The sequence below is a fragment of the Schistocerca gregaria genome, chromosome 1, assembly GCF_023897955.1.
Source record: "Schistocerca gregaria isolate iqSchGreg1 chromosome 1, iqSchGreg1.2, whole genome shotgun sequence".
NCBI classification, from domain to species: Eukaryota; Metazoa; Arthropoda; class Insecta; order Orthoptera; family Acrididae; genus Schistocerca; species Schistocerca gregaria.
The window spans coordinates 387,080,626-387,102,469 of NC_064920.1; the positions used below are offsets into that span (position 1 = coordinate 387,080,626).

The window sequence follows — 21,844 nt, forward strand, 5'->3', positions numbered from 1 at the left end:
TTGTGTTACATGGAGCACCAAGAAGTGCAAAATTTGCTCGTGTTGCAATAGTCTATAAGTATAGTATTTATTGTAAGTGGCTGTGTTTCCAATGTGAGATCAGTTTAACATGCTCGTTGACATTATAACTCATATCGTAATGTTTGTAACATGTAGGGTGCATAAAAATTTATAAGTTAATATATTATTTTACTGTTGTAAACGGTATAACTAGCAAGAGTGGCCAAAACTTGTACAATTACTGTTTGTATAAATTATAAACTGAAAGTCTGCACTTGAATATACAGACTGAACAAAATTTCTATTCACTCTTCGATCTAATAAACGAATAGTACAGTTTTGTCCTTAACGAAAAGTTTCAAAAATAGAAATTGGGACACTTGCACAGAAACAGATTACGGGATACTGAAAACTTTCAAGAGATACCGTTCAGTTGGAGATAATATTGTCATTTACGTTTGACATTTACCACCTACAGACAAAATGTGTCACTCCATATAACTGATACACAGATGGCGACAAACTCCCCATCCGGAATAATTTGTGAATACGAGTAAACAAATGCACACACTAGAAACGTAGTAGATAACAAGCCATGATTTACTTGAAGAAAGAACAGGTGAAAGAAATATTGCAGTTACTGCTTAAAGAAGTTACGAAATGAAATTTACACGCATTTTGAATTATGGTCAGAGGTAGTATCAACCCAAAGAAAAAAATATGCCCGTGAGCGGAAAAGAGAATTTTTTATTTCAAATTTTAACGGTATAGATATAATGTTGGTACTTAATAAGGTGAAAGACGAATATACAAAGGCTCATACACATAAAGAGATATTACTTATGATTTTTAATATAAGAAAAATGTGCTGGCAATTTTTGCCCCTGCTTGTTGGTTCTAGGGCTAATGAATGCTTCTTGGTTCTAGTATAGTATGAAGATAGAATGTGAACTGCAGCCAAGTTTTATCAATATAAGGAAAAATCTTTCCTGAAGAAAATAATAATTGATACCTCACTAGAACGGATATATTGAGCTTAGAAAAAGAAAATGTTTTCCAAAAACAAGGTATTTATTTGACTTATCAAGCTGTCTTGGTAACATCCAGTTAAATAAAAGCGAAAAAAAATCCTGAAGGAAATTCTTTTCTGTTGAATAAATGGTGTCTCAATATATATACATTACTCAAAATATACATCTTAGTATATACATCTTACTAAAAATATAAAACTTACTAAATTATACGTCTTATTAAATATGTACATGTTACTGCAAAAAATACATCTTAGTTAGAAAATAGGTTTTCCTTAAAAAGTAAATCTCACTTAAAATATACTTCGAAAATATACAAGTCGTGACCGAGTGTTCAGCTGAAACACGTCAGTAGGAGTAGCGCGGCCTGCGACCGGGTAAGACCGCGACGTCGATGAAGTCCCCCGGGCAGAACTTGGCCTGCGCCAGCGTCTTGCCGTCGTCCAGACCGGCGACGCCGCAGCAGACGACGCCCACCTCCTTCATGGCGTAGCTGCCCGGCTCGGACTCCGGTCTCTTGTCGGGGAAGACTCGCGCGAACACCAGGTGTGTGCCGTGGCTCGCCAAGTCCGGCATCAGCCGGGCCACGCACCTGTCGCACGCAACATTCCCTCACACACGTCATTATGGACTAACTAACGGGTGTCGAGCGGCAACCTTAATGTGCATTTTAGAAACTGAGGGTAGCCCAACGAGCAACGAGGTGATTCGTGCTGATCGGAACAAGAAGGGTCAGGAAATTTGGAAATTTGTGATAAATTTCTGTGTGACAATACTGCCGAGTTCATCGGTCCCTAAGCTTACACACTACGTAACCTAACTTTAACTTACGCTAAGGACAACACACATACCCATGTGGAATAATCGGGTCTACTGCCGGATGTTTGTGTCACAGTAGATCCGATTATTCCACATGTCAAGATCTCGCTGGGAAAGCCTGAAGAGGTATACACACCCATGCCTGAGGGAGGACTCGAGCCTCCGACGAGAGGAGCCTCGCGAACCGTGGCAAGGCGCCCAGACGACGCGGCTATCCCGCGCGGCGAAGGGTCAGGAAAACAAACAAAGGATTAGAGAGAGTAGGAAGAGGAGCTGTGTCTGTGACGCAGATAGACTGGCCATGTAGTGAGACAAAACGGTGAGCGACGGATTAAGGATATTCTCCAAAATATTCCTCGTGATATGAAAGGACATAGTGGATGGGGCTCCAGCTCCAGGAATAGATCAGCTGGCGTAACATATCTTATCAAAATTACCCAGACACCACTATGTAATGCGGGATTGGCCAGTAGGTGTCAGGACAGGGGGACTGCCAGTGTTAAAGGAAGCTAGGAGTATTCTGTTGTAAGTAAAAAACGGTTAAATTGCTCTAAGCGCTATGGGACTTAACATCTGAGGTCATCAGCTCCCTAGACTTAGAACTACTTAAACCTAACTAACCGAGCGACATCACACACATCCATGCCTGAGACAGGATTCGAACGTGCGACCGTAGCAGCAGCGCGGTTCCGGACTGAAGCGTCTAGAACCGTTGTCAGTACAGAAGTAGTAATAGCATAATGGGTTCGTCGAAGAGCCCAGCGACTTCAATCGTGGACAAGTCATTGGATGTCAGTTGGGTAAAAAATTCTCCAGAGATGTTCCCGCCCTTCTAAAGCTGCCCAAATTGCCTGTTGGTAATGTGACTCTGACTTGGAAACGCGAAGGGGTAACATCTGAACTAAGGTCAGGCAGACCTAGTGTACTCACGGACAGGGACCATCAAACAATGCGAAAGTTGGTTGCAAAAAGGCGCATGAAGGCAGCGGGAGGAATCACACGTGAGTGCAGAAGACCTATCAGGAGTCCGGATAGCACAATGATGGCGCACAGAGAGTTAAAAAGAGCTACAATAGTCGGGCAGCTCCTCATAGCCACACATTTCTATAGCCAGTGCAAATCAGCGACACAACGTGATGTGAAGACAGAGTCTACTGGATAGAGAATGACTGAAAATGATTGATTTGGAGTGATGAATCGCGGTACAGTCTGTGTCAATCCGATGTAAAGGTTTGGGTTTGGCGAGTGGCTGGAGACATTACACCTCATCACGTGCAGTGCCACCAGACAAATACAGAGGAGCTGGTGGTAAGATATGGAAGTGTTTTTCTTGTTTAGCGTATGCTCCCCTTATTACCCTTAAGAAAACGCTAAACGAAGAAGGCCATTAACACACTTGTGCACTGTGTACAGTAGAGTAACAGCTGGACGACGATGTTTATTTGTATCAGTGTCACAATGCATCCGATTATGAAGCAGCATGTGTAAGGCAATGGTCTGTGGACAACATTCCTGAAATAGCCTGGCCTGTGGTAGCGTCCTGACCTCAATCCAACGGACCACTTGTCGGACGAGTTAGAGCGTGTACTTCACTGCAGCAGTCACATCCATTAAATGTCTGGGAGTATGGACAATATAAGGACCGATTTCTTGGGGATGAAAGATCTAAAGCAAATCTTATTAAAGGCAGATCACAGAGCCGTATGAGAGAATCCTTCTGAACTGTAATACACTCATAAAGCACATAGCTTACAAAACCATCGTTAGATCGATTGTTTAAGATTGCAATTCAGTCTAGATACGTACCAAATAGGACTGACCGGAGGAAACAGAGAAGACCAGCTCGTTTCGTCATAGGATCGTCTAGTGAGCGTGGAGAGCGACAACGAGATGCTCAGCCAACACCAGTGGCAGGTGCTACAGGAGAGGCTTTGTGCATCACGATGTGATTTATCGTCAGTATCCTGCCGGAGTACTTTCCTATGTACCTGTATATCTCTGAAACACCAAGATGGTAAAATTCGAGAGATTCGAATTCACATAGAACCTTACCAGTTATCGTGTTTCCCAATGTCATCAGCGACTGAAGTAGGAAAGGGCAGAATGCACAGCAGTACATGAAATACCCTGCGCCACACACCATACGTCGGCCCGCAGAATGTAGATTTAGATGAAGACTGATTGATGGTATACAAAGAAGACAAATGTGACTGGACAGATGTAGGAAGGGTCCTATATCCAGCAATGGATGCTAAACCGGTCATGACGAGGAAGGTAAAACACGCGAAATTACGCGTCAGTCTGTGAAGATGATGGTGACGTAGGATGTAGGAATCTTAGTGTGTGAAGTTGTCTACGCACTCCCACAGGACCGTGCTGGCAGAGAATCCGATGACACTGACTCTGATGACGTTGACCCTATCTCACAACTAAAACGAAACTCCGCCCGACCAGTCCTTGAAGGCTCAACAGTACCGACCGATCGCCGTGTCGTCCTCAACCCACAGGCGTCACAGAATGCGGATGTGAAGGAACATGTGGTCAGCACACTGCTCTCTCGACTATTGTCAGTTTTCGCGAACGGATCCTCTACTTTATCAACAAGTAGTTTCTCAATTGGCCACGCTTGCCAATAGCGCTCGGCAGACAGGATGGTCAACCATCCAAGTGCTAGCCAAGACAGACAGCGCTTAACTTCGTTGATCTGACGGGAACCGGTGTGACCACTGCGACAAGGCCGTTGGCTCTATCTCACAACTGAATGACAGAAATACATAAATCGTGGTATGTTATAGCAGTATTTGAGGAATATTACGCAAAATCCCCCTACCCGCATCCCACGCCTTGACACGCTCATCCCAGAAAAGACTCGAAGGACTGTTACGCATGTTTTAAGGCAATCGTATATGTCAATCTGTATCCTTAGATGAGATTTTGATTCAGCTGTCAGCAGAGTATAATGTTAATGGAGACAAGTGATTTTTAACACAGAAGTAATCATACATTTTTTTAGAAATTCGCCTTCTCGGTAGACGACGTAGGTATGCTATAAATCAAATTTCACCATGAGCTGAGACTTCAGCTGGAGCAGACCATAATAATGGGTCCAAATTAAAATGAAAGACCTCAAAAATATCAAATCAACTCCAGATCAATTCGAAACTAAGATTTTAGCTGTATTGCAAAGGGACCAAGAAAAAAATACAGTCGTATTGTCCGAATAGATGAAGCAAGTTTCGTGTTACATAATGTTTGACGTTAGTAACACTTACTCAACAAGTTCACCACGGGATTTTCACAGGCAGTTAACAGCCTGTGTGTTGCAGGCCTCGTCATGAAAGCTGTGGAATGTGTGGGAAGTACTGTAGACCAAATAATGTAGGACTTTTTTCCCACTAGGCACTTCGTTTTTGAGGTGGCTAGTTGCGCACCTCAAGTTAAGAATATTGCTAGAGACAGTTTTAGAACATAAAGATTAATGGTAGCTTATAGATGATGGTGATTTAAAGCGACTTAACAAGGTAGTCAGTTCCTCTTCCCCTCGAAGTCATTCAATAGATGGTGCAAATCATTTATCGAAATGATAATCTTGCTAGTCTTGATTAACGTCTGTCGTGTTCAGCTTTTACGCATGTGGTTAGAAAGGAGAAGCAATACGTTTAGTAGTAATGGTGAAGGTTGCAAGATGCACTTGGTAGGAGATAGGGGTGAAGGGAAGGGGCTGCCATCGTGTAAGCGGACGCTCTTCGGTACTCTGTATTATGTACAGTGGGAGGCGTTCCCCTTCATGCTCGAAGCCTCGCTCCCCACCCCACCCCACTGACATATATTCTTAAATTCCACAGAGGGCAAATTACTAGATATCAGTGTCAACAAACACACCTCTTATGCCGAAGTTTCTTCTTAGTCATTAAGAAATACATCCTTTGGTAAGGACTGAGTTACAAAAATTGAAGCCGGCCTGAGTGGCCGCGCGGTTCTGGGCGCTAGAGTCTGCAGCCGAGGGACCGCTGCGGTCGCAGGTTCGAATCCTGCCTCGGGCATGGATGTGTGTGATGTCCTTAGGTTAGTTAGGTTTAAGTAGTTCTAAGTTCTAGAGGACTGATGACCTCAGAAGTTAAGTCGCACAGCGCTCAGAGCCATTTGAACCATTTGAGCAAAAACTGACGTTTTCAAATAAATTTCACGAATATCATTTATCTGTTAGCTGTACACAAATACCTCTGGCAGTATATTTACATCAATCTTAACGAATAGTCAGTTACTGGTAACACCTAAAAAATAAGAATGAATTATGACAATGGAGGGGCCTACATCAATCAAGAATTGTGGGACCAACGATAGAGCCGTACTTGTGGTACGTAGGGATACCTTCCACTGCAACGAAAGGGTTATGCAAAACAACAATGGATGACTAAGTACTCCAGACAATTTGTAAGAAGTGCTTTAATATACAGGGGGTTACAAAAGGTACGGCCAAACTTTCAGGAAACATTCCTCACACACAAAGAAAGAAAATATTTTATGTGGACAAGTGTCCGGAAACGCTTACTTTCCATGTTAGGGCACATTTTATCACTTCTCTTCAAATCACATTAATCATGGAATGGAAACACACAGCAACAGAACCTACCAGCGTGACTTCAAACACTTTGTTACAGGAAATGTTCAAAATGTTCTCCGTTAGCGAGGATACATGCATCCACCCTCCGTCGCATGGAATCCCTGATGCGCTGATGCAGCCCTGGAGAATGGCATATTGTATCACAGGTGTCCACAATGCGAGCACCAAGAGTCTCTACACTTGGTACTGGGGTTGCGTAGACAAGAGCTTTCAAATGCCTGCATAAATGAAAGTCAAGAGGGTTGAGGTCAGGAGAGCGTGGAGGCCATGGAATTGGTCCGCCTCTACCAATCCATCAGTCACCGAATCTGTTGTAGAGAAGAGTACGAACACTTCGACTGAAATGTACAGGAGCTCCAACGTGCATGAACCACATGTTGTGTCGTACTTGTAAAGTCACATGTTCTAGCAGCACAGGTAGAGTATCCCGTATGAAATCATGGCGGTGAATCGAGGAAGTACAGCACATACTGACGAAACTAAAATGAGCTCTAACAGGGAAAGTAAGCATTTCCGGACACTTGTCCACATAACATATTTTCTTTCTTTGTGTGTGAGGAATGTTTCCTGAAAGTTTGGCCGTACCTTTTTTGTAACACCAAGTAGTGCTTCCGATGGCATTTTATGTTATGCTGTCTTACTAAAGATAATTCAAACCTTTATGGATACTCCAAAAACTCGGATAATATTGACGATACTAATTACAATCAAAATAAGTGCGACTTCAAAATGAAATCTCCTAACAGAATATCACTGCTGTCAAACTATATGAACACCAATTAAACCTTTACGAAATTACATAAAATATGCAGTAGAGCATGCGACGAGCTATGCCAGTACCATAACTTCCTGGTTCCAACAATTTCTTGGTGTGCAATAATACATCAGATTACCTAATTTTGCTGCTCATCTGAATTATTCCTCGTCTTATTTTGTGTCGATGGTCTGGTCAGAGAATGCTGTCTTTATGGAGAAGACCTCCTCGATACATAGGTTCAGAAAACTATGCGATTCGAAAAGATTTTGATTCTTGAGGCAATGAACATTGCGATGGTATATCTCCCAGTTTTAAGATAATAACACAACGGCGAGACTGAAATTCCGTAAAATTAGATTTTCCGAATTTATCCCTGATGAAAAAGAAAACGCATCTGAACTCATCGAGAGGCTGTTATGATCCGTAGTGAACATTTGATCTTATCTTTGTGAATTTTATAGAATAGATGTTGTGTTTCTGCATGTTACGCTCAAATTCATGTTCAACAGGTTTTAGTAGAGAGATCCAGCTGAGCTGAACAGTTTCAGGAGATTGATAGCCAATAATTTGACAAGATGGTGCAGTGATAGTGTATCTAGTCGACAAACAGACGTTATTAGAGAAATCTTGTGGAAGTTTGTGACTGTATACCAGTCCACAACTGAGTTTGGCAAATATACCGTTACATCCCAAGTTTTATCAATGACATAACTTTCAGTGCTATAGATTGTATTTCATTTTATCCTTCAGATATATGCTTAGATCTGACATGCGCCTTTGTCCGTTAATTACTTTTGGATCACCCCAGTTCTCAGATTTTCTGAAGATAGGCGTTGACTGTGCATATTGTATCACAGACACAGTCCTTTTGACTGTTGAGAGAAGTCACTAAACCTGCCCAAAGATGTAAACAATCATGCATAAGCAGGGTATATAAGACGGACGGGGCCCGACACTCGATCAGTTCGTCATTCCACCAGGAAGGACGTTCACGGCTCGTATTCTCTGTAGTTCAAGCATGCGTGGACGGTCAATATCACGGATCGATCGCGTCCACATTGTTACTTTGTGCCAGGAAGGGCTCTCAACAAGGGAAGTGTCCAGGCGTCTCGGAGTGAGCTAAAGCGATGTTGTTCGGACATGGAGGAGATACAGAGAAACAGGAACTGTTGATGACATGCCTCGCTCAGGCCACCCAAGGGCTACTACTGCAGTGGATGATCACTATCTACGGATTATGACTCGGAGGAACCCTAACAGCAACGCCACCATGTGTAATAATGTTTTTCGTGCAGCCACAGGACGTCGTGTAACGACTCAAATTGTGCACATTAGGCTGCATGATGAGCAACATAAATCCCGACGTCCATGGCGAGGTCCATCTTTGAAACCACGACACCATGCAGAGCGGTACCGATGGGTCCAACAACATGCCGAATGGACAGCTCAGGATTGGCGTCACGTTCTCTTCACCGATGAGTGTCGCATATGCCTTCAACCACACAATCGTCGGAGACGTGTTTGGAGGTTACCTGGTCAGGCTCAACGCCTTAGACACACTGTTCAGCGAGTGTAGCAAGGTGGAGGTTCCCTGCGATTTTGGGGGGGGGCATTATGTGGGACCGACGTACGCCGTTGGTAGTCATGGAAGGCGCCGTAATGCTGTAGGATACATGAATGCCATCCTCAGACCGATAGTGCAACCATATCGACAGCACATTCGCGGGGCATTCGTGCTCATGGACGACAATTCGCGCCTCCATCGTGCACATCCTGTTAACGACTTCTTCAGGATAAAGGCATCGCTCGACTAGAGTGACCCGCATGTTCTCCAGATGATGCTGTAATTTACCGTCTAGTAAGGTCATCCGAAGACCAGTATCAGCTGCAAAGCGATTTAGAAAAGATTGCTGTATGGTGTGTCAGGTGGCAGTTGACGCTAAATAACTAAAAGTGTGAGATGATCCACATGAGTTCCAAAAGAAATCCGTTGGAATTCGATTACTCGATAAATAGTACAATTCTCAAGGCTGTCAATTCAACTAAGTACCTGGGTGTTAAAATTACAAACAACTTCAGTTGGAAGGACCACATAGATAATATTGTCGGGAAGGCGAGCCAAAGGTTGCGTTTCATTGGCAGGACACTTAGAAGATGCAACAAGTCCACTAAAGAGACAGCTTACACTACACTCGTTCGTCCTCTATTAGAATATTGCTGCGCGGTGTGGGATCCTTACCAGGTGGGATTGACGGAGGACATCGAGAGGGTGCAAAGAAGGGCAGCTCGTTTTGTATTATCGCGTTATAGGGGAGAGAGTGTGGCAGATATGACACACGAGTTGGAATGGAAGTCATTACAGCATAGACGTTTTTCGTCGCGGCGAGACCTTTTTACGAAATTTCAGTCACCAACTTTCTCTTCCGAATGCGAAAATATTTTGTTGAGCCCAACCTACATAGGTAGGAATGATCATCAAAATAAAATAAGAGAAATCAGAGCTCGAACAGAAAGGTTTAGGTGTTCGTTTTTCCCGCTCGCTGTTCGGGAGTGGAATAGTAGAGAGATAGTATGATTGTGGTTCGATGAACCCTCTGCCAAGCACTTAAATGTGAATTGCAGAGTAGTCATGTAGATGTAGATGTAGACATGAACCCTATCGAATATACGTGGGATAGATTGAAAGAGGCTGTTTATGGACGACGTGACCCACCAACCACTGTGCTGGATCTACGCCGAATCGCCGTTGAGGAGTGGGACAATTTGGACCAACAGTGCCTTGATGAACTTGTGGATAGTATACCACGAAGAATACAGGTATGCATCAGTGCAAGAAGACGTACTGCTGGGTATTAAAGGTACTGGTGTGTACAGCAATTTGGACCACCACCTCTGAAGGTCTCGATGTATGGTGGTACAAAACGCAATGTGTGGTTTTCATGGGCAATAAAAAGGGCGGAAATGATGTATACATTGAACCCCGTTCCAATTTTCTGTACAGGATCCGAAACTCTCGGAACCGAGGAGACGGGAAACTTTTTTGATGTGTGTCTAATTTGTTTCTTCTCGGTGTTTTAATAGATCCTGTCCGAGAATATTGAGTTGCTGCGGGTTCCCCGATTGCTGCACATGGTAATGTTCATCTGTCTCTTCATTGTAGTTGACATTCCGATAGATAATGGTCAGAGAATGCTGTCTTTATGGAGAAGACCTCCTCGATACATAGGTTCACAAAGCTATGCGATTCGAAAAGATTTTGATCCTTGAGACAATGAAAATGGCGATGGTATATCTCGCAGTTTTAAGATAATAACACAACGGTGAGAGTCAAATTCCGTAAAATTATATTTTCTGAATTTATCCCTGATGTGTGGGTTTCATAATCAATAAACAGGGCGGAAATGATGTTTACATTGATCTCTGTTCCAATTTTCTGTACAAGATCCGAAACTCTCGGAACCGAGAACAATGAAGTAAAATCAATACCTTACACGTTTTTCATCGATGTCACGTACAATTTTAGAATGGCGAAGGAAGGAAAAAACCTTTAAATCGACAAGCTTCACATTAAGTGAACTTGGTTTATACCAACATACGACAGGTTTGAACCTCACAACAGCCAGTTATCAAGCACTGACTTGTTGCGGTGAAAAACAACATAATGAACAAACGACTCATAACTGGAGCTGTCGTGTTTTATCAGACTTTGAGTACTATCTGGTTTGAATGGAAAGTGCCTACATTAAGTTTATTTTTAGCTTTTCCGAAGTTAATTGGAGAACATTATTCGTAAAACACCTACATTATCCATCAATTATTTTAGTGTTTCCGATTGTTTTTAATAATGAAGAGAGGTGCATAACGCACAAGGAATATCACAAAAATACAGAAGAGCAGGAGAATCGTGTTGGAAGGTGACGGTGCACTTTACACTTAAACCACCATCAACTTCCGAAATCTTAGTTATGGTGACACATTGACCCTTAGCGCAATCAGAAGTCTATCTTCGTTGGAAACACGTTTAATGCGAGTCATCGAGACGCGTTAAGTATCCACGGGTGATAGGTTCCGCGATTTCTAATTCTGTGATGAATCCTTCATTGTCCTCATGCGCTTTAAATCTAACTACCTTTAAGTATAAAACTGAAAACAGAAAAAAAATATTGTATTAAACATAAAAATTTCCATCGACTTTTTTGGTGCGTATTACATACACACAAAATGAAAAGTATGAAGGTGTGAGAAGAGTGGGTTACTGTCAAGTAACTTGTACCCAAAAGTTTTGTGGGTAGATGCTTGCGGGTAGGTGCCGCCTGGAACGTCGAGGTAAGGTGGACATGACGCTCTACAGCGTGTCTTGTTTGATCTGTGGCTCAATGAATGAGGCGGTACACGCCAGACCTATGTAGCCAGCATCAGGGAAACAACGTCATATCGTGGTGCGTTTTCTGCCTTTCGTAACCCATTACAACCCCTGTGGAATTAATAGGGTATTTGGCAGGGATTTTCTTATAATAATATCTAATATTTGCATAAATGTCTCGTCATTCATAACCGTAATACATAACTAGCATATCGCCCGTTGCTTCCCTGGCGTAGACAGTATGGCCTGCAGAGATATTTTTGTTTTTGTTTTTGTTTAATCGAATTTTCTGTTGTTCGCATATTGCAACATCTCCTAATCTCATCACGCTAATTAATGACAAACAAGCGTGGTCTTTTCCGTACGCACTTCTGACCAAAAAGCGATTCTGATATCTGGAGTCCAAAGTTTTTGTTAATCATGGCTGGTTCTGAGCACTATGGGACTTAACTTCTTAGGTCATCAGTCCCCTAGAACTTAGAACTACTTAAACCTAACTAACCTAAGGACATCACACACATCCATGCCCGAGGCAGGATTTGAACCTGCGACCGTAGCGGTCGCTCGGTTCCAGACTGTAACGCCTAGACCCGCTCGACCACCCCGGCCGGCGCTGTTAATCATGTCTTTTGGGTTCTTGTGTAGATATTTCCATAGCATCCTTCAATCCCCTAACAAATTTTCCCCTAACAAATGTTTCTTTATATCGAACCGAGAAGTGAAATGTTAATTTTCATAATTTAATTTTAAGATTTTTTTTGATGTAAAGAAATATTTTATTAAAAATTTTCGTCCCCTGTTGGATGGACTCCATTAGCGGTTGAATTTCCAGAAACACCTAAACAAGTATTTTTCTATTTCTAACCGAGAAGTCAAATACCAAATGGCAAAGATGTAGCTTTAAAAATCCTTTAGTAGTTCCTCAGTAATTATTCATTTTTCAAAAAAGAACTTTCATCCACTATTTTATTTAGTGGCTGATTTCCAAAAATGTTGAAACACATACTTTTCTTTTTCTGACAGAGACATCGAATACAAGTTTTCGGAGTTCTAGCTTCGAAGTTCCCTTAATATCGACATACTTGCCAAAAGACATTCATCCCATATTTGTTCCACCTAGGACTGGAATTTCTTACACTACCTTATCAAACGACTCCTACAGTATAAAAGCCACATCCTCTCCAAACTTCAAGTTTCTATTCTCAGCGGTTTTCGCTGGGCGATGATGAGTCAGTGTATCAGGTTGATCCAGTTTCACCCTCTTGGGGGTAGAATTTCCAAAACACGTATTTTTTCATCTCTAACTGAGAAGCAAAACAGAATTTTCAAACGCTTAGCTTTAAAAATGGTTTTGCAATGAAATATTTTCATGAAACGTTTGACGCCCTACTTTCCGCCCTTAGGAATAAATGTCCAAAAACAGTAACAAGCTTGTATTTTATTTCCAATGGAGAAGTCAAATACAAATTTTCATAGCTTTAGCTTTAAAAATGCTTGCACAGTGAAATATGTCCATACAAACTTTCAGCCTCAAATTTTACCACCATAGGGGTTGAATTTCCAAAAACAATGTGTAAGTGGGCTGTTTAGGTTTTTATATTGGTAACGCCATTTAGCGCTCTGTATAAAAATCACTGGCTGTGACGTGTGCAGTCTGTGGTTGGTTTGCATTGTTGTTTGCTATTATAGTGTTGAGCAGTTGGATGTGAACAGCGCGTAGCGTTGCGCAGTTGGAGGTGAGCTGCCAGCAGTGGTGGATGTGGGGAGGGAAATGGTGGACTTTTGAGAGCGGATGATCTGGACGTGTGTCCATCAGAGACAGTAAATTTGTAAAACTGGACGTCATGAGCTGATATATATATATATATATATATATATATATATATATATATATATATATATATATATATATATATATAATGACTTTTGAACACTATTAAGGTAAATACATTGTTTGTTCTTTATCAAAATCTTTCATTTGCTAACTATGCCCATCAGTAGTTAGTGACTTCAGGAATTAGAATCTTTTATTTAGCTGACATTATTGGCGCTCGCTGTTTTGCAGTAGTTCGAGTAACGAAGATTTTTGTGAGGTAAGTGATTTGTGAAAGTTATAGGTTATTGTTAGTCAGGGCCATGCTTTTGTAGGGATTATTGAAAGTCAGATTGCGTTGCGCTAAAATATTGTGTGCCAATTTAGTGATGATCAGAATAAGTAAAGTGAGAAATGTCTGAGTTCATTCAGTTCTGCTTAGCTGTTTGAAAATCACATAACATAAGAGGTTTCTCAGCACAGTCATTCATTAATTTTTCTAAGGGGACGTTTAATATGTCGACCCTTAGCTGAGGATACCTCACTGGAATCTTCTGATTTTTTCTTGTAGTTTGTGTAGTTAGAGTAGCTATTGTTTATTGCTAGCGCGTAATTATAGAGAGAATTTCCTTTGTACTTGTGGTTTTTCATTGTTGTACAGCAAAACAGTTGTGGCAAGCATGTAGATTTGCACCAAGTATTTCGCAGCTGCGCTTGCGATTAACTAGATATTATTTTCAGTGCTATGTTAATGTGTTCTCTTATTTTTGATCTTCAAATTGTGCTTTTCTGTGTTATCGTGTGAAATATTGTGACAATTATGGCGTGTGAAAAACGTAATACTAGGCTCCAATTTAAACTGAGAAATGACAGTGAAAACGAAAGCAGTGTGTTAGCGCCACCGTGTAATGAATTAACTAATGTTCAACATAGTAATTTGGTAATTGTGCATGGGGAAATGGAGCGGGCGGCAAATAATGGTGTAGACAGTGAAACAATTAGTGAACAGGGAAGCATTATCGATCGATCGGTGGGCAACAGCTCGCTTTAGGAATCGGGAATGACAGGACACAATCTTGCAAATACTGCAGATTCAGGTTTTGGGTCCTCACCGTTTTCTCAAATAAGTCAAGACACATTTTCTGCTTGTCAAAATGTGAATTTTTCCGGTGCAAATGCACTGCCGAAAAACATAGGGGAACAGATTCCAGCCACCAATACATTGTTATTGCAATTAATGCAACAAATGAAACAAAATCAGAGACAAACACAGCAAAAGTTAGACACAATGGAACAACACCAGAGACTAACACAGCAACAACTTCAAAAGTTAGACTCAATGGAACAAATCCTTGAACAAACACGAGGAGATTTAACTGCTGAGTTACTTAAAATCGAATCGAAATGTCAAAAAGTCTGTAATGACGTAAAAACACAAATTTGTGAGCACTTTTTCAACCTATTTTTTCGTGTCATGAAAATATATTACAGAACCACGAAGCAGCCATAAAAGACCTGCAAACTATTGTTCATAAAAATCACAATACCTTGCAAGCTAAAACTGACTCAGTTGCATCTACCGGTTCGGTTACGCAACTTGCAAAAACTCAGAAAAAATTAAAGGACACATTACATACGATTTCAACACAAATGGACACTCTGAAACTTGGTTAAGAAAAACACACTGAGGAAATCAGTTCACCATCGGAGAAAGTAGCCGACCTTTCGAATCAGTTCACTAACTTATCTACAAAGGTAGATGATGATCTGAATGACACAAGACTCGTAGCCTACACTGACACAGAAGAGTGTGAACAAATTAGAAAATTAAAAAAAAATCAAAATCAAATCAATACACAGTACAAAAGAGAAATCCGGGAAGTACAAGATCAGTTGACACAGGTAATACAAGAAAGAATTACATATTTCAGACACTCGCGCTCCAACACGGGAAGAGGGACATAGAAATACGGAAAAGCCACAAAATAATAACATATGGCACTTCGGAAATTATGAAAGAAATTGACAAGGTGGACTGAATTTTTAGATGGAACCGCAGAAACGAAGTAACAATGACCGACATGCGACTCGCCGACATGATGATTTTGACTATAAGCTGTTCATTACTACACGTAAATTCAAAACATTTAAGAATTCTGGCAACGACATTCATCCACAAGCATCGCTCCATCAATTCTCTCATTGTTTTCCTCCCAACTGGTCATTGGAGAACATGTTAGAATTTATGTGTGGCTATTTAGAGAATGAACCAGCTGTAAGGATGCGATCGGTCATTCATGATTGTCACAGCGAAGAAGAATTCTATGATGCCTTCCTCTCAGCATATTGATCTCAAGCTACTCAAGACCGAGTAAAATATAGCATCATAATGATGAAACATTTCGAACAATCTGAATTTTCCAGTCTTGTTAAATATTTCGAAGACATGTTACATAAGAATCAGTATTTTTCAAACCCATACAGCCCCTCAGAACTCATCCGCATTTGCTTAATCAAATTGCCTGAACATTTACGACATTATTTTGACAGTACGTTGCAAAGACGACATTGAGTCTTTTTAGGGACTGTTACAAGAGTTGAAAATTGACACTGACAATCGCGGAGCCCGAAAACAGGAGCACAACAGTTACAGGTCACATCTGTCACAATTCCGCGATGACAGAATTAATAACTGGACACGACAAGGCTATTCCTACAACATAAATCGTGACAAAAACAGACACCACCCGTATGACAACCGTTGGCAGAGTAGTAATAATTAAGAGAAAGATGACTATCACAGAGACAATCAGAGAAACAGACAATATGGGAACCAAAACAATTATTATCAAGGGACACAGAATAACTTCAGACGCAACAGTTCTGCGGGCAGTTACGATTCGGGGAGAAATTCTCCACCACGTGAGCGACAAGAAAGAAATTGTGGAATCTACCGACATGACGACAGACGATATAATCGTAACGACAGACCTGAATTGCATAAGAACTGGCGGGATTCAAACAGGGCAGGGTCCTCTCGACAAGGTGAATTTGTAGAAGTTAGGTCTCCTAATACCAATAACGACGCGCGCCAACAAAGAGACAGACAATGACTCGCACCGCAGGCAGCCACGTGCGCCGGCTGGCTCACAGGAAAATAACACAGACGTTAACTTTGAGAAAAATTCCAGTATTCTTTTCGACGTATACCACTTGATAATTGCGTTGAAGTTGAAACTCTGCGTGCTAGAAAGGGTGAAAGACCGCACCACATTTCACATGTAAAACCGTTTATTGAGAGATAATCTGCTTTTTAATTTAGTCTTTGCTATAAAATTTTTCACTTCACGTTACTAGTACTCTTTGTCACACTTAGAAACTGTTAACATGCAACTATGTTATAAAGTTAACTACCCAGTCAAGAACCTAGGGAACTTATTTAGACAAGTAATTACAAATGCATTGTTATAGTGAACAGAGGACACAGTGTTATTGTGTGTGTACATTCTTGCTTGTTAGTTGCACGATTACGTAACGACTATAAGGCTTACATACTTAGAACATGTACTGCTAATGAGATTTTAATGCAACATTTTGGTTTACTTGAAAAGACATTCTTTATTTGAAATACTCTCTGTAAGATTAAAGATGGCTTAGTATTTTGCTTCTTTGACAGCTACACGATTATATCACGACGCTACTAATGTGTGACTCAATTTACATTGTTGCTTTTTCGATGTATCTGTTTTATATCTGCACAGTTTTTCTGAATTCTTCTGGAAAGTAAAACATGTTTTAGTAATAAATTTTGTGGTAAAGCTACAATGAGACAGCCTTTTTCTTAGCACAACAATACGTTACAGTATAGTACTTTCTTGATCACGGTAATGTACGTAATTACTACGATATTTACGGTTTGTGAAAGATATAGGTTATTGTTAGTCAGGGCCATTCTTTTGTAGGGATTATTGAAAGTCAGATTGATTTGCGCTAAAAATAATGTGTGTCAATTTAGTTAATTCTCTTATTGATTATCATTCAAATGGGAGAAGCGCAGGGAAGTTGGGGTTTTGGGCGGAGAGAAATTAAATTAGAACAGAACAGCGGGAAAATGAAGCGAATTATAACAAATACGAATTACTAACATAAAATATGGAGGAACGGACACAGTTAATCCTAAAAAAGGCAGGAACTCAAGTAACGGTAATCCATTTAAAATTAGCAAATATTGGAATCTGTAACTAGAGTTGACCTATAGAAGAGGTCATTTCTAGTTACCGATTCCAATATTACTCAGAGAGGAGCTACGAGTGCACAAATTGTATTATATTTAACACAGAACCTGGAAAAACGATATACTTAATGAAATAGCGAACAGGTGGAATCGGCAACTAATATTGACCTATATTAGTAGGTTATCGATTCAGATTTTTGTATCTGTTTTGCGGTAAATCGGAGAACAATTACGAGCGGAATAATCTTATTACATTTGAGACACCTGCCACAAAAAAAACGATCGACTTATGAACCATCGAACAGAAAAAAGGATGTAATGAATGAACTATCGAATAGTTGGAATCGGTAACTGGAATTGACCTATTCAGAGGTGAATTCTAGTTATCGATTCCAATGCTTGTAGCTGTTTCGCGGTAATTCAGAGAGCAATTACGAGCGGAAAACTGTAATTACATTTGAGATAACTGCCTGAAAAATAAAGATCCAATTAATGAACTTTGGAATAGTCGGAATCGGGTACTAGCCTAGAATTAATCTTATAGGTCAATTCTAGTTACCGATTCCAATAGTACTAACTTTTTCGCAAAACTTCAGAGAGCAATTACGAATGCAGATATTGTATTATATTTTCCACACGTACTGCAAAAAGGACCTAAGTAATAAACCATCGAATAGCTGGTATCGTTAAATCGCAGTAACCAATGTAGGATTCATTTCTATGTACCGATTCAAATATTACTGTTTCGCGGTAGTACAAAGAGCAATTACAAGCGCAAAAATCTTAAAACAAACGAGAATCCTGCTTAAAAAACGATCTTGTTAGTAAACTACAGAATACGACTAGATTTTCAAAAAATGAAAATCTTTACAGACATTACCGCACACTCAAAAAATAAAACGCAAAAATGATAAAACCTTTGAACCGATAACTATAGTACACGAAAGTCAGACCAGCTACAGTAGCTCCAAAATAACACTCAGTAAAATTGCTACATCAGGAATGAACGTAAAATTAAGAGAAATATAGCAAAAACTTCGAAAAGGAAAACACTAAAGAGCTACAAAAAAAGCAACCACATATGAACTTCCAAAGGAGTGAAAGATGGAGGGTGAAAAGAAGAACAAAATAAGGGCATAACAAGAAATAATAATGTCAGGAGGTCAAACTATAACGAAATATGTAAAATCCACAATAATTAATCAAAAAATTTAATAAGAAACACAAACTGCAAGGAACGAAAGAGGCACCACCCAAATCAGTTCTTCCCTACGACCGGTCCTCAGCCACACGCAAAATTTTAAAATAATAAAAAAATGATATCATAAGTCAATCACAAAAACCCACTGGCACAAGACACAGCAACCCCCTCTCCCTCCCCCCACCACTGTAAGCAAAAAATATTAAAACGACAGAAAAAATTCTTCCCCCCTCCCCCCCACCCAGAGAGAAACCAAAAAAGTAGCAAGCTCATAGTACAATAACCGAAAAAAAACGCAACGTAAAACAAGAAGATAATATCAGACCCACCAACACCTAACTAACAAAACGTGGTTTCTACATTATGCTGACTATTTTGATAAATGCAAGAAATACACAATAATCTTTAGGAATACTCTTGCTCCAACAGTATTCACTCAAATGGGCTTACCACACTGAAAGCCTTCTCTTTCTCAGCCGAAACTGATTTTATAGCCCCCCAATACCCCTCGATAGTATTGGTACAAGACGAGGGTCTTGTAAGCTTTAAACTGAATATTCTGATTCACGACCAAATGATGATAACCCCTTTTATCCAACCCCTTGTTCGAAGCAAACTTATTCAACCTAACTACGGAACCTTCTTCAACATATTTTTCTATTAATGATGTCAACACTTACTTAGTATGATTTGGTAAGACCCTAAATACAACATCAGCACAATTCCCTCCAGAAACTACTACTCCAAAATCCCGAAGCCCAACAACCTCATGCCCCCTTTCATACCTTCTCTTCCCAAAATGTCACTCTCCTACTTCAACTGTAACATCTGGCCCCCCAAACGATCCCCTATACTTCACAAATTCCACGCAAACTTCTCTCCAAAATAGTAGGTTAACATGACTATTATTTCTAATTTCAGCCTCGATCTTTCGAACCAGGTCTCCCTGCGGATAGATCTCCATATATTATTTTTTCTGCACCTCTATATGCATTCGTCGGAATTTCGTGATGATGGAAGCTTTGTCAAAACCATATAATTTCCACAAACACTACACTTGCAAAATTCTGCAATAATGCCCAATGACGGAACAAGTCTTATAGTTGATTTACGGTCAGTCATTTTCCCAAATGGTATTTTCGATGTAAACACAACTGACTCATCCATGATGAAAAGCAATTGCGTGAGAGAAATTAAGGTATTACAAATTACTACGACTTTCATACTTCGATAGGCAAACATTCTTCGATACTAGAATGAAATTTCACTCTACAGCGGAGTGTGCGCTGATATGAAACTTTCTGGCAGATTAAAACTGTGTGCCGGACCGAGACTCGAACGCGGGACCTTCGCCTTTCGCGGGCAAGTGCTCTACCAACTGAGCTACCCAAGCACGACTCACGCCTCGTCCTCACGGCTTTTAATCCGCCAGTACCTCGTCTCCTACGTTCCAAACTTCACATAAGCTCTCCTGCGAACCTTGCAGAACTAGCACTCCTGAAAGAAAGGATATTGCGGAGACATGACTTAGCCACAGCCACAGCCATTCTTTCAGGAGTGCTAGTTCTGCAAGGTTCGCAGGAGAGCTTCTGTGAAGTTTGGAAGGTAGGAGACGAGGTACTGGCGGATTTAAAGCTGCGAGTACGGGGCGTGAGTCGTACTTGGGTAGCTCAGTTTCGCCGGCACGGTAGCTCAGCGTGTTCGGTCAGAGGGTTAGCTGACCTTTAAAAAAAAAAAACTGTGTTAATCGATTAACAACGAACTTAAACGGATATCCTACGACGTCCACACCGAGCAGATCCATCAAACGAAACCGAAAAAAATGAGAAAAAAAAGTTGGTAGAGCACTTGCCCGCGAAAGGCAAAGGTCCCAAGTTCGAGTCTCGGTCCGGCACACCTTTTTAATCTGCCAGGAAGTTTCATTCTTTGATACTACCCATATATTCACTACGTCACTGGTTAAAGCTGCCAGCTAGGTGTTTTAAATTTTTTGCGTGCGCAAATAAATTTAAGGTGCAACAGCACTGAGTGTCAAAAACAGTGTTCCACGTAGTGTGGACGGCTTACTTGGAGAGTTCGTCGAGCGTGGCGTCCATCCAGGAGTAGAGGTGGAGCTCTGAGACGGGGGTTTGGCCATCCTGGTAGTACGCCAGGCTGTGGTGCCGGCCCTCGCTAGGAAAAACTCGGATCAGCATGGGGCACGTCTTCTCGCGGTCGACCTGCGTTTGCTCCTGCCCGTCCGACGAAGACCACGGGTCGCAAAGCTCCGTGCAACTGGCAGCCATCCTGCTCCCCTCAGACACACAACAGCTGCTCGCTGCTCCCACTCCTTGTACAGCCAAACAGCCAAGACAACGCTCAAAGAGTAACGCGACGTCAAAGAGTAAAAGGGAAGACGCTACTGGTAATAAGAGTTCCATGAGCCAGTTTCAGGACTGATACTGTAAAAAAAGGAGATCTGCACCTACACTACATCCGTACTCTGCAAACCACTGTGAAGTGCATGGCAGATGGTACTTCAAATTCTGTCACGTATTGGGATTCCCGGGTCTAGTGAAGCAGGGTATAAAACCCGTCGGCTGTGACCAATGACGTCATACATTAGTCATAGATAGTAATGTCTTCACTTCGAGGCATAGACAATAAAACGGTTTTGTGTTCCGGATAAGCGGTATCATTTTACATTACAATAACTGAATGTGATTCTAAAAGCGATCGCTTCGTATTGATTAAAACATTCCTCGTGTGACTTAATTAAATTAATTGGTTGTTTCTTATTGATTCGGTACTTAATGTCATTCGTAGTGATATTCCGGTAATTTGGGTCTAGTTTAGCAGGGGATACAACCCGTCGGCTTTGACCAGTGGCGTCAGAATTGGCCAGAGAACATGTATTACAAAGATGAAAGAGCTGAGAAGAATGTATAGAAACAAAGGAATGCAAGAGAGAAAAACTGTACTTCACATATATAAGGGCCAGTAGTATTTTCACGTTATCGATA

General features: G+C 41.0%; 1 protein-coding gene across 1 annotated transcript; it reads right to left on the bottom strand.

The window, feature by feature from the left end:
• Positions 1-1,204: 1,204 nt before the first annotated feature.
• On the bottom strand, positions 1,205-21,081 carry LOC126339643 (histone deacetylase complex subunit SAP18). The gene is made up of 2 exons (XM_050001653.1): positions 20,910-21,081; positions 1,205-1,623 (listed from the first exon to the last, which is right to left on the bottom strand). Exons 1-2 carry the CDS (start codon positions 21,035-21,037, stop codon positions 1,380-1,382), a joined length of 372 nt encoding a protein of 123 aa, XP_049857610.1. The 5' UTR covers positions 21,038-21,081; the 3' UTR covers positions 1,205-1,379.
• Positions 21,082-21,844: the final 763 nt, after the last annotated feature.